Source organism: Microcebus murinus, chromosome 27 (assembly GCF_040939455.1).
Source record: "Microcebus murinus isolate Inina chromosome 27, M.murinus_Inina_mat1.0, whole genome shotgun sequence".
In the NCBI taxonomy this organism is placed as follows: domain Eukaryota; kingdom Metazoa; phylum Chordata; class Mammalia; order Primates; family Cheirogaleidae; genus Microcebus; species Microcebus murinus.
Window position 1 is genome coordinate 10,195,494 of NC_134130.1, and position 12,325 is coordinate 10,207,818.

General features: G+C 43.5%; 1 protein-coding gene across 1 annotated transcript in view; it reads left to right on the forward strand.

The window, feature by feature from the left end:
* The first annotated feature begins 1,158 nt into the window (after positions 1 to 1,158).
* PRSS12 (serine protease 12) overlaps positions 1,159 to 12,325 on the forward strand; it is a 57,756-nt gene continuing 46,589 nt past the window's right edge. The window contains exon 1 of the mRNA XM_020284472.2: positions 1,159 to 1,567. Within this exon, the coding sequence (XP_020140061.2) occupies positions 1,159 to 1,567 (409 nt within the window). The remainder of the gene's footprint in view (positions 1,568 to 12,325) is intronic.

The following is a 12,325-nucleotide window of genomic DNA, read 5'->3' on the forward strand; positions in this document are numbered from 1 at the left end:
AACCCAGGTTTTAAGAAGAAACATTTAAATTTTGTCCAAGTTTGAAATTCTTCAGAGTACATGATGCTAGGGGACAGTGTTCCTCCTCACCAGGAAACATGATTGTGCCAGAAAGTAAATACCACCTTCTCTGTGGGCTTTCTTTTGTTTTTTTGAAACAGAGTCTCGCTTTGCTGTCCAGGCTAGAGTGAGTGCCGTGGCGTCAGCCTAGCTCACAGCAACCTCAAACTCCTGGGCTCAAGCGATCCTCCTGCCTCAGCCTCCCCAGTAGCTGGGACTACAGGCATGTGCCACCATGCCTGGCTCATTTTTTCTATATATATTAGTTGGCCAATTAATTTCTTTCTATTTATAGTAGAGTCGGGGTCTTGTTCTTGCTCAGGCTGGTTTTGAACTCCTGACCTCAAGCAATCCTCCCGCCTCGGCCTCCCAGAGTGCTAGGATGACAGGCGTGAGCCACCGCGCCCGGCCTTTTTTCCTTGTTTAACTTTAGTGGCACAGTCAGGAGCAATTGAAAGGCGAAATTCTGAAACGTGCAGCTCCACTCATTTTTTTTAAAAAAATTCTAAGCCAACTTTCTTTTGTTAAAAGGGCTCCACTAAGCTAGGGGCGCGCGAATAGGCTTCACTCAAGTCCGCGCGCCCTGCCGCGAACGAGGCGGGCGTCGGAGGGATGGCCCTTGCGCTGGGACGGAGACGGGAGCGCCGAGGCCCTCCCCGGTCAGGGAGGAGATGTGGTGTTCCAGGACCTCGCCGGACCCAGCAGTAACCGAACTGGCGTCCGGGCACCGAGGGACGCGGGGCGGCAGGTAGGAGCCCCTGTCCCCGGGCGGCCCGGGGATTCATCTGGGCAGCTGCTCACTGGGGCTCGGTGCTCCGCCCGGCGCCCCCCGGAGCGCGCGGGTCAGTGGAAGGGCCTTGGCGTCCCTCGCGGGCACTGCTTTCCGGGAGTCGCCACGGGGGTCGCATCGACACCCCCCGCGCTGCGCTAAAGATCGCGAACCCCAGGACCCGGGCCGGGGAGCGGGACGGGGCTGCGCGCGGGAGGGGCGGGGCGGGGGCGGCACTCGGGGACGCGGTGGCCCCGCCCCACCCCCACCCCCCCCCGCCGCGGAGCCGGGCGCGGGCGGCATGGGCCGGAGCCCGCGGCGCCCGCACCATGGCGCTCGCCCGCCTCGCCCTGGCTCTGCTGCTCGGGGCGCTGCCCGCGGCGGCCGGCCCCGACCCGGCGCTCAGCGACCCCCTGCGCCCCCGGCCCCGCCGCGCGCCCCCCGCGGGCCCCCGGCTCCCCGCTGACCTCCCCGCCCCGCAGCGCCCGCCGCCCGCCGCCCCGTGCGCCCCGCGCGCCCCGCGCCCCGGGGGCTGCCCCGCCGGCCAGCAGGGGGCCCGCGCCCCGGACGTCGGCGCCCCGAGTCTGCGCCGGGCGGAGCTGCCGCCCGTCCCCGAGCGGGCGCCCCCGGCCGGCCGGGCTCGGCTGCGCGGGCGGCGCGACCACCTCTGCGGGAGCCCCGACGGCGCGGGCGGAGCCGGGTGCCTCCCCGCGACCGGCCTCTGCGGCTGCGGGCGCGGTGAGCGCGGGCGGGCTCTTCGGGCGGGAGAGAGCCGGGCGCGTCGCGGCGATGGGGTGATGGGGTGATGGGGTGATGGGGTGCCGCCGCCGGGTTGCCGAGGAGACACAGGGGCGTGAGTTAGCCAGGTGTGCCGTGCGTGAAGGTTGTCAGGGTGACGGTGTCCGTGCAGGGTGCCGCGCTCTGGGTTTCTGGATGTGCTCTGTGGTCTGGCCACTCTCTGTGCATGTGTGCATGTGTGTGCGTGTGTGCATGTGTGTGCGTGTGTGCGTGTGTGAGCGCTCACTGGGTGGACGTGTGTGCATTGGGTGTCTGTTTTCTAGACCACCTTGCCTGGAGGGTGTTACCGTATTTACATGAAAAGGGCAAAGCAAAAGAGGAGATCAAGTTGTATATTACTTGTGTTGGAAAGGGAAATATTACATATAAAATGACAACCAATAACCTTCCCTCCCTTCTTTAGACCCTGATTTGGCAAAATGTGGTAACATTTTTGCCTTGATCCCACCATTAATCCCTATTTGAAAACACAGGGCAAAATTCTGGGGTCAAAATGCAATGCTATGTACATTCTTGGGTGCTGTATGGTACATATCATTAGTGAGGGAAGAAAACAGAACAGGAAAATAGATAAGAGTGGTAACTCTCTTAGTGAAGAAGCGACTTGTTATAGGCATGCAGTTTTCTAGAATACCATCACTTAGTTTTATATGTTATTTGTGGAAAATTGGGATTAGTCGGCAACATCAGGAGATAAAGTTGGGAAGATATTTTAGGTTTGTAGTAATAAAAACATCACGTGCATAAATTTAATGTAAATGAATAATCTGCATTTGAACAGTGCTTTATTTTGAATTGTTGGGATTTTGTTTAATGTTAGTTTTTTTTTTTCTTTAACAACTGAGGAAGAAAACCTTTATGTACTTCAAAGCTTGAATTTCCCTTCAAAAAAATGTTTTGGCCTCTTTCCATCCAAGCTGTGGGGCAAAGGATTCATGAGTTGAGATCCTGAAACATGTACATTGTACCTTTGGGGGGTAACTTGGAGGTTAGCTTTCACAATGTCATTCTTTCCCTACAGAAATTCCATTTATCTGTGCCTTCAATTGCATTAGTGCGTTGAGTTAAGGGAAAGCGGTAGGAAGGAAGGTTAAGATCAATTATCCTTCATCCTAGAGAATGAAGTCATCGCTGTACTCATGTTTCATGGACAGAATGCCAATGTGGCTATAAAGAATTTGAGGCAATATCAAGCAAAGAGACCTGGCATTATCTCATTATTTACTGTAAGAGATGATTTGTATAAAATCTCATGTTAAAGCCAACACTGACATTTTTTTCATCTTCATTCTTAAACAAAATCCCAACCTTTCAAAGTGAAGCACTGTTCAAAGGCAGATTATTCATTTACATTAAATTTATTCACGTGATGCTTTTATTACTACAAACCTAAAATATCTTCCCAACATTTTATCTCCTGATGTTGCCAGCTCATCCTGATTTTTCACAAGTAACATATAAAACTAAGTACTGGCATTCTTAGTTTTGGAATTAGATATGGGTGGAAAATTATTGGGAAATAATTGGGTAGGAAAGAAAATACAACTTCTCCTGAAATATATATAAGCACATACTCGAAAAAAGGGAATTTGAAGTTAAAAATATTATAGTGATCTAGAGGGACAGACATTTGGACAGGATATGGACAGTGTTCTTTCTGACACACAACTCAGTTTCATGTTCCAAATGAGGAGAGTAGCTTGTCTTTGGATTCCCACCCTCTTAAAGTGAATAGAAATTTAAATCTTTTCAATGCTTTTATGTTCATAGCTAACTCTCACCAGACAAAACCTTAAACGCTGCACAATAGTTGTATTTACTTCCTGGAATAAAGTGATCGAACACAAGAGAAACAAAAGAAACCACCTAAGACGGGAGAGAAATGCCCTCCCTACCAGCACAAAAAATAGGAGCAATCAGCTGTGTGATAATCAAATTATTCTCACAGATTCAATCTTGGTAACCAGAGCTTCCTATTTGTGTCATCTACTCCTCTCGGTCTGCTTGGGCATAGCCTGTGCCTTTGAGATGATCGGCATATTCTGGCCCTTGTGGCTTTCTTGGGCCTGCATTTCAGTTAGGGGTAGGAAAGACAGCATCATGGAGTGGTGGAGAGAATATTGGATTGTGCTTTAAAAACATCGGTGTCTGCTTTGGCTGTGCCAGCAGCTGTGCACTGTTGGACGAGACTCTTAACTCCTAGAGCTTTGGTTTCTTCATCTAGAGAAAAGCAGATTTTGAATAGGTTAGTTTAAAAGATTTTTCCAGCTCTAAGCATGCCCACAAAACAGGCTAGCCTGGTAACAACAGCGAAGACCTGCTGAGCATTCACTCCGTGCTGGGTGCTGGACTGAGGATTTTGCGTGCACATTCTCTCTACTTCTCAGAGCCTTCTCATAAGGGAGTTCCTGTGTTTTACTGATGAAAATACCAGAAGGCATATTACCAGGCATGCAGGAGAAAACAGGGTTGGATGTGTGCATTTTCACTTCACAGCTCATTTTGCTCTAGTTCTTTACTTGTAAACACATGTAGAAATCTCTGTGCTGTCTAGCAACGCTCGTTTTGTAGTTGATGGACTAGTCTAAAAGGAAGGGAGAAAGGGAATTATGTTTGGTTCAATCCACATGATTTCCAGTCTTTTATGCTTTAAAAATAACCAGGTTTTTTTTTTCTTTATCAAAAACCAGGGCAAAACAAAAGAACAATTTATAGTAATTGTTTAAGAAACAAACTGGTGGCCAGAGTCATGCAACTGGTGGCAGCGAGAGAAATGAGGAAGTTGGTGCTTTCCTGGCGAGAGCTGGTTGAAGCCAAGTTGAAGGGCGGGGCGGGGATCTCCAGTAAGCCTGGGCAGTGCGTGGACGTCCCCGTGGCAGAGAACAGGAAAGTGATGATGCCTGGGCCTGGTTTTATGAAACTTGCAAATTATAATTGTCATAAATATTCTTTCTGGGGATTGGAATACCCTGAGTCAGCCCAGGGAATTAGTTTTCATAATGAGTGTTAGAATCCCCTAGGGACTTGTCAAAATGCAGATTCCTAGACAGTAGCCCCACAGGCCCTGAATAATTCTCAGATCTGGATCAAGAATGGAATGTGCCTCTCTGTGTAGACTTACCATTGCACTCAGCCATCCCACTACTATATCTACCCAAAGGAAAAGAAGTCATTTTATCTAAAAGACACCTGCACTGGAATGTTTATTGCAGCAAAATTCACAATTGCAAAGCTGTGGAATCAACCCAAGTGCCCATTAGTTCGTGAGTGGATTAAGAAAATATGATGTGTATACACACACACACACACACGTGGAGTACTACTCAGCCATAAAAAGGAATTAAATAATGTCATTTAATAGCAACTTGGATAGAACCAGAGACCATTATCCTAAGTGAAGTATCTCAGGAATGGAAAGACAAACACCACATGTACTGTCTAATAATTGGAAACTAATCAATTGGCACACGTGGGCATAAAGAGGTGTAAAAGTCATTGGAAATCAAGAAGGGGGCGGGAGGAGGATGGGAAGGGTAAAAACCTACCTATTGGGTACAATGAACAGCATTCGCATGCTGGGCACACTAAAAGTCCTGACTTAAGCATTATAAATGGTGTCCATGTAACAAAAACATTTGTATTCCCTTAATATTTTGCAATAAAAGGAATGTGCATTTCTAATGAGCAGTCAAGGTGATTTGGATGTTAAAATCCTCTGTCTCAGTCAGGTAAAACCCCTGGGAGTCAGGACTCACCCGGAATGCATGATGTTGAGTGATTATGTAGATTCTCCATTCTGGTTTTTTTTTTTTTTTTTTTTGGAGAGATGGTGTCTTGCTCTCACTCAGGCTGGTCTCGAACTCCTGAGCTCAAACAATTCGCCTGCCTTGGCCTCCCAGAGTGCTGGGATTACAGGTGTGAGCCACTGCACCTGACCCTGAGCCCACCATTGTGTGACTTAACCCTTAGGAGTAGGCACTGGGCATGCTGATGGTAACTTTGTGTGGTTTTAGAAAATGGTGCCCCTGGTTTTTCATTGACCATTGTGGTATAATAACAACCTAATTCTCTAGAATATGGTTATTTACAGAATGTGAACTAGGTTGTTTTCACATTTCTTTTTTTTTTTTGAGACAGAGTCTCGCTTTGTTGCCCAGGCTAGAGTGAGTGCCGTGGCGTTAGCCTAGCTCACAGCAACCTCAGACTCCTGGGCTCAAACGATCCTCCTGCCTCAGCCTCCCGAGTAGCTGGAACTACAGGCATGCGCCACCATGCCCGGCTAATTTTTTCTATATATATTAGTTGGCCAATTAATTTCTTTCTATTTATAGTAGAGACGGGGGTCTCGCTCTTGCTCAGGCTGGTTTCGAACTCCTGACCTCGAGTAATCCGCCCACCTCGGCCTCCCAGAGTGCTGGGATTACAGGCGTGAGCCACCGCGCCCGGCTGTTTTCACATTTCTACAGGAAGAATTGCTAGGCAACTGATGTCCCCCGGTGATAGCTTGCAACAGAGTTTCTTGATGAGAAAGGCCATCGCTCTCCCAGACTCTGGGTGGCCGGGCACACGGGACAGCTTGCTTGGCACTGTGCTGGGAACTGCCCTTTTCTACAAGCAGCCAAGTGCAACTCCACCATAGGTGGCTGAGGACTGGTGCGTAACACAGGCAGAATAATGATAAAACTCTAATCATTGAGATTTTACAAGAGAGAATGATTCATAGATCTTTTTGTCACGTCATGCTAATCTGTTCATGTGCGTCTACCCCCGCCCCAATTCTCAAATCAAAAGGGATAGTGGATATGTGGCCAAATAACGACTGTTTACAGGCTGTCCTCTTTGAAGTCCATCTGTTCTTTCAAGTGCTCGTTAATTAAAAAGTTAGCTGAGAGCTGTCCTCCCCACTTTTAATGCTGCATCTTGAATCTATGTAGCAGGTGCTGAAAAACATTTATTATACCAGATTTGATACATTTCTTGGCTGAATTTTAAATATTGAGCTCAATCTGCTTTTCAGGCTGAGGCAGATGAAAAATACTTAGATTTGGGGTCACTATATGACTCTTAACTAGTTTGAAGAGTTTTTTTTTTTAAAGAAGAAAAAAATATCCATTTACTATTGCCTTTTATGAGCCATTGTTAGGGATGTATATACTTACGTGATCACCATCGTGTGTGTGTGTGTGTGTGTGTGTGTGTGTGTGTGTGTTAGGTAAGCTTTGTAAGAGTAACTTGGCTTATAATGGTGGGGAGAAACTGAAATAGTGAGTGATAAATGCCACTCACGAGTACCTTCATTTGATGGATATTATGCAGATACTAAAGTCATAAATGTAGCGATTGTATATATAAAATATAAAAATAATTGTGATAGTATCAAGGGGAAAAGATGGATACAAAATTTATGTGCAGTACGATTGTGAGAACAAAGATGCTTGTGGATAACCTGGAAGAGAAAACAAAGGATAATTCTAAGTTTGGGCATGGATGTGGCTTGGATCCATTAGGTTGATTTTGATGGCAAAGAATAGAAAACCCAATTCCAAATGACTGAAACAGTAAGGAGGTTTATTGTTCATATTAAAAGAAGTCCTGATGCCAGGCTCCAAGATGGTGCAGTTCTGTTCCTCTGCTTTCTGGCTATCCTCTGAGTGTGGCCTTTATCCTTATTCTGGTGGTGATTCTGGGCTTCCCCAGCCAACAGCCTGCAGAGGAAAAGAGAGGGCCCCTCTTCAGGTATGTCTCTTTGAAAGAGGAAGGAAACCTTTCTAGAATTGCCCTATAGACTTCCTCCCGCGTTTCATTGGCCCAGCCTGGATCACGTGTTCCTTCCCGATGCCTTCTGGGAAGGAATTTACAATCACTGTGATCGCCTCCATTGAGTAACACTAATCTCTGAGTCAGCTGGGGGTCAGCTGGCCAGGAGGAAGCCGGCATTTGTTGAGGAGAACCAAAAGGGTCTGCTAAGGAGTATGGTTGGGGCTTGTTCTTGTATTTGAGAAAGTTAATGCAATTAAAAAGTAGCAGTAAGTAATTTAAGGCTGGGCGTGGTGGCTCACACCTGTAATCCTAGCACTCTGGGAGGCCAAGGCGGGAGGACTGCTTGAGCTCAGGAGTTTGAGAACAGTCTGAGCAAGAACAAGACTCTGTCTCTACTAAAAATAGAAAAAGTAGCTGGGCAACTAAAAATTGAAAAAAATTAGCCAGGCGTGATGGATGGTGCATTCCTCTAGTCCCAGCTATTCAAGAGGCTGAGGCAGCAGGATTGCTTGAGCCCAGGAGTTTGAGGTTGCTGTGAGCTAGGCTGACGCCAGGGCACTCTAGCCCTGGCGACAGAGTAAGACTCTTGTCTCAAAAAAAAAAAAAAAAAAAAAAATGGATTTCCAATACAATTATACTGTTAAAAAAATAATAAGTAATTTAAAAAGTTGTACTATGAAATGCTAAATTCATTTTTAATTCATATCTAGATGAGTAACATTTAGATAGATTCTGGTTTGGTTGACAAAACATATTTTCTTGGTTTCAGATGCTATTTGCAGGCAAACATTACTGGCACGTTTATTTCTGAAACAGATAATTCTATAATTGATGAGAATACTGAAGTTTGTTCAGTTGTTAGGTAAACATCATTTAATTCTAATTTTTAAGCTTTTTTTTCTGAATAAACTTATAAAGAAATCAGTCCTCTGAAACTTCTCCCTTTAGTCTGCGTGGCAAGAAGGCATTCGGTTGTATATTGCAGGAATAATTGGTTTAGATTGTCTTCTACATGGTTGACATACTGTTGCTAGAAAATCAGGAAATGTTTATTTTTGCCTCTTTACTATCTTTTCCCCCTCCTCTTCTTCTTCCTGCAAATCACAACAATATTTTTAAAAAAATTATTGTGTGCAAAGCACTGAAGCAATGATATTCACCCCCTACAAGCCACAGATGCACATTTAGCCTCAATACTTTTTATTAGGTTCACCAGAGGAGACACAAAGAGTGGAATGCTGATTCTTCTAGGAGGGCAAGGATAGATTTCATTCATTCATTAAACATTTGCTGTGTCTGCACTAGATGCAGCATTTACAAAGATGAATAAGAAATCACTTGTGTCCTCTGGTTGAAGTGTCCGAAGAATCATAAGCATTTTCATTACCTTCTCTGTGGACATGCTCTGTGAGATAAATAAGAGGATTATTATTTGCTTTTAATTTCCTCATTCAGTGCTGTGCAGTAAAATGGTAACACCTATAGCATTTGCTTATGTATAGACGGTTCAGGTATGCACAATTTGTGAAATTTTCTGTAGGGTTATATGCATATATTGTTAGTATACCATAACTTCACCACGGATAGAATCTCCTTTTTGTGTGTGATGTTGTATAATGTTTTTTTTTGTTTTTTTTTTTTTTTTTTTACATGGCATGGGTATGGCTATGTATAATGTTTTAAACAAAGGGATAATGTAGAAGATTTATAAATGTCGAATAAGCACAATATAAATGGGGAGCATTGCTTATTCAGAGGATACACTCTCATTTTGAACTAGACCAACTCAGGTTTTTTTCTCAGCATTAAAGGTATTTACATGAATAATAAATGAACAATTAATATGAATTATAGATGTGAACTAATGGAGGCAAATATAGCTCCGTTGGATCTTGGTTCAGTGGAATATCCTGTATGTTGAAAGATGATTTGCTTTCATTTTGACCTGGGATGATTTGAATAAAATCTTCTATTTAGCAATGATATAACAGGTTTAATTAATAGGTAAATATAATTATAGGTAAAAATAGTATACCTTAGTACTGTCAAATAGGGTGTAGAAAGCAAATGATGCCAAAATTAACCTAAGATTCCCCTGCTGTACTTGAAAAATTCAACTAATAGCCCTCCCCATTCAGTTGTTTTCAGATACTGTGATTTCTTTTGTATAGTTTATAATTTAAATAGAAAATGATCTTTTAATGTATTTTCCAGTGTTGCCTTTGGTGTAAGACATAGTATTTATATTTAATTTAATGTCAAATGTGAATGCTAAATTGTCCAATATTTAATGTTTTTTATTTCATAGATTGAAATTGATGTATCACTCACAGCTTTAAGTATACTTTTTATCAAGGATCTGAATAGCTTGATGTTCCCAGCATGCATTCTTTCTCTTCCACCAGAACAATAGAAATGACTGTAATGAATTATTTTGTGCATCTGTGAAGTTGAATAATAGATGAGAAAGGATTTGTGTGATAACATGAAACTTTTTTACTCTTTTATGGAACTACCATTTTAAAATCTTTTAAAAATATTTACTGCTAATTTTATTCAGAAAACACTACTGAGATGGGTCTTTGTTTTTACTGTATTTTTTTCCTCTTCAAATGAGTGAATGTTATTCTATAAGTACATTTTGATTAGTAAACTAAATAGGCATTTCTTTTTATTTGCATAATTTGGGAACAAGCTGGATTTATGTTAGCGGAATGAAGATAGCTGACCCATTGGTTCCTTTCCTCATATTTCTTTTAGGTCTCCTTCGGGTATGGAGTATGGGAAGGGAGGTTTTTCTGGCTGTTCAAGGAGGTGCAGTACCGTAAAGGCTCCATTATTTTGCAAGGTCAGCAGGTAGCAAGTACCCCAAACTGAGTGACTTAAGCAACAGAAACTTACTGTCCCATAGTGCTAGGGGCTAGAAGTCCAAGATGGAGGTGTCAGCCTGGCCAAGCTCCTTTTGAAGGCACTAGGGAAGGATCTGTTCCTGGACTGTCTCCTAGCTTCTGGTAGTCCGTGAGAGTATGACTTCAGGATTCAAGTGCAGTTCTCCCTCTTTGTGTGTCTTTTTGTCCAAATTTGCCCTTTGCCTGGGAGCACGGGCATGTTGGATTAAGGCTTACCTTGATGGCCTCATCTAACCTTGATCATCTCCAGATGAGATCACATTCATAGCTACAGTGGTCAGCACTTCCAACATCTTTTTGTGGGGAGACAATTCAACCCATAACAGCATCTGAAAGTTGAAAAACCAGGGGGACTTGTGAAGGGCCTTTTAATCTAGTCAGCTATTCTCCTCTCGCTCCCCTTACACACTGAGACTAACAGAATGGTCAAAGAGAACCCTTCTTGAATGTCTGTCCCTCATCTTAGAGGATTCCTACTTTCCAGCAAAGTTGTCCATAAAACAAATTTCTTTTTTTTTTTGAGACAGAGTCTCACTGTGTTGCACAGGTGAGAGTGAGTGCCGTGGCGTCAGCCTAGCTCACAGCAACCTCAAACTCCTGGGCTCAAGCAATCCTCCTGCCTCAGCCTCCCGAGTAGCTGGGACTACAGGCATGTACCACCATGCCCGGCTAATATTTTGTATATATATATATATTAGTTGGCCAATTAATTTCTTTCTGTTTATAGTAGAGATGGGGTCTCGCTCTTGCTCAGGCTGGTTTCGAACTCCTGACCTTGAGCAATCCGCCTTCCTCAGCCTCCCAGAGTGCTAGGATTACAGGCGTGAGCCACCGCGCCCAGCCATAAAGCGAATTTCTGTAACACGAACCTCTTTAGTTCCCTTTATAAAACTGGAGCCATATCTACACTGAAGAAAAATAATTGTAAACTAGGACGACAGTAAGTTACACATTTTTGGCAAAGAATTAAGGTAGTAGGGTTGTAAACATTTTGCACATTGGAACATTTTGCTTTTGAATAGTTGTAATACCAGATGGCTTTTTTCTTCTTCTCCTTTTTTTTTTTTGTTTTTGTTTTTGTCACCGTGCATTTCAGGAACTCTGAGGGCTCTTCTCCATGACATGCCATCATGCATAGCATTGCAGTTCCAGACTTTTCTCCTGTTACTCGTTGGGTCTATAAATTTACAATGCCTAATATAGTGACCTAAAACCTCTGTTTGAGACTTCATATTTTAAATTATTATTATTAACAAATTTGTCAGATAGGAATATTTGGAATAGAATAGTTTCCATGGAAACAGCACTCGAGAGACATTAAGACAGAGCAGCCCTAGGTCCACGGGAAGGAGAGAGATCAGTTCCAGATTGTGATCTTGGAACGATATTTGCCAAATGAAGAATTTGGTCTATGATTTGCGAGAAAAACTTTATTGTTAGTAGGTATAGCAGTAGAAATTAAGTGTACCTGGCTTTGACCTTTGTGGATTTCTTTTCTGTTTCATCCTTTCTGTGTAACAACTGGCCACAAAAAATTTATCTGACTGACCTTGTTTGATTGTAGGTCACAAGAAGACTCCCATCCCAGAGAGGGGTCTGCTCCGTACCCAGAAAAAAAAAATACATATCCAAGGAGGCCAAGAAAAGTCCAAACAAATGGGCCTTACTGGTTTCCCCACCCAGTCTATTAACATTAGATCACACTCTTTTGTTCAGTCATCTTCCTACACAGCTGTCTATACTTTGTTAAACCTAAACATACAGTAGACAATTTTCCCTATAGCTTTAGGTCTTCATTCTAAAGGCTCCTATGTCATGTGAAACCATGATCAAATAAATTCATGTCTTTTCTCCCATCAATTTGCCCCTTCTCAGTAATTTTCAGTGAACTCTCGGGGGACAAAGAGAAAGTTTTCTCTTGACCCCTACAATAGTATAAATAATGTCTTCAAACTTTTACCATTTTAGAGCATATGATTATGCTGTTTTTAAAAAAGAGGTTTCAAATAGTTATTAGAAGGATTGAGAC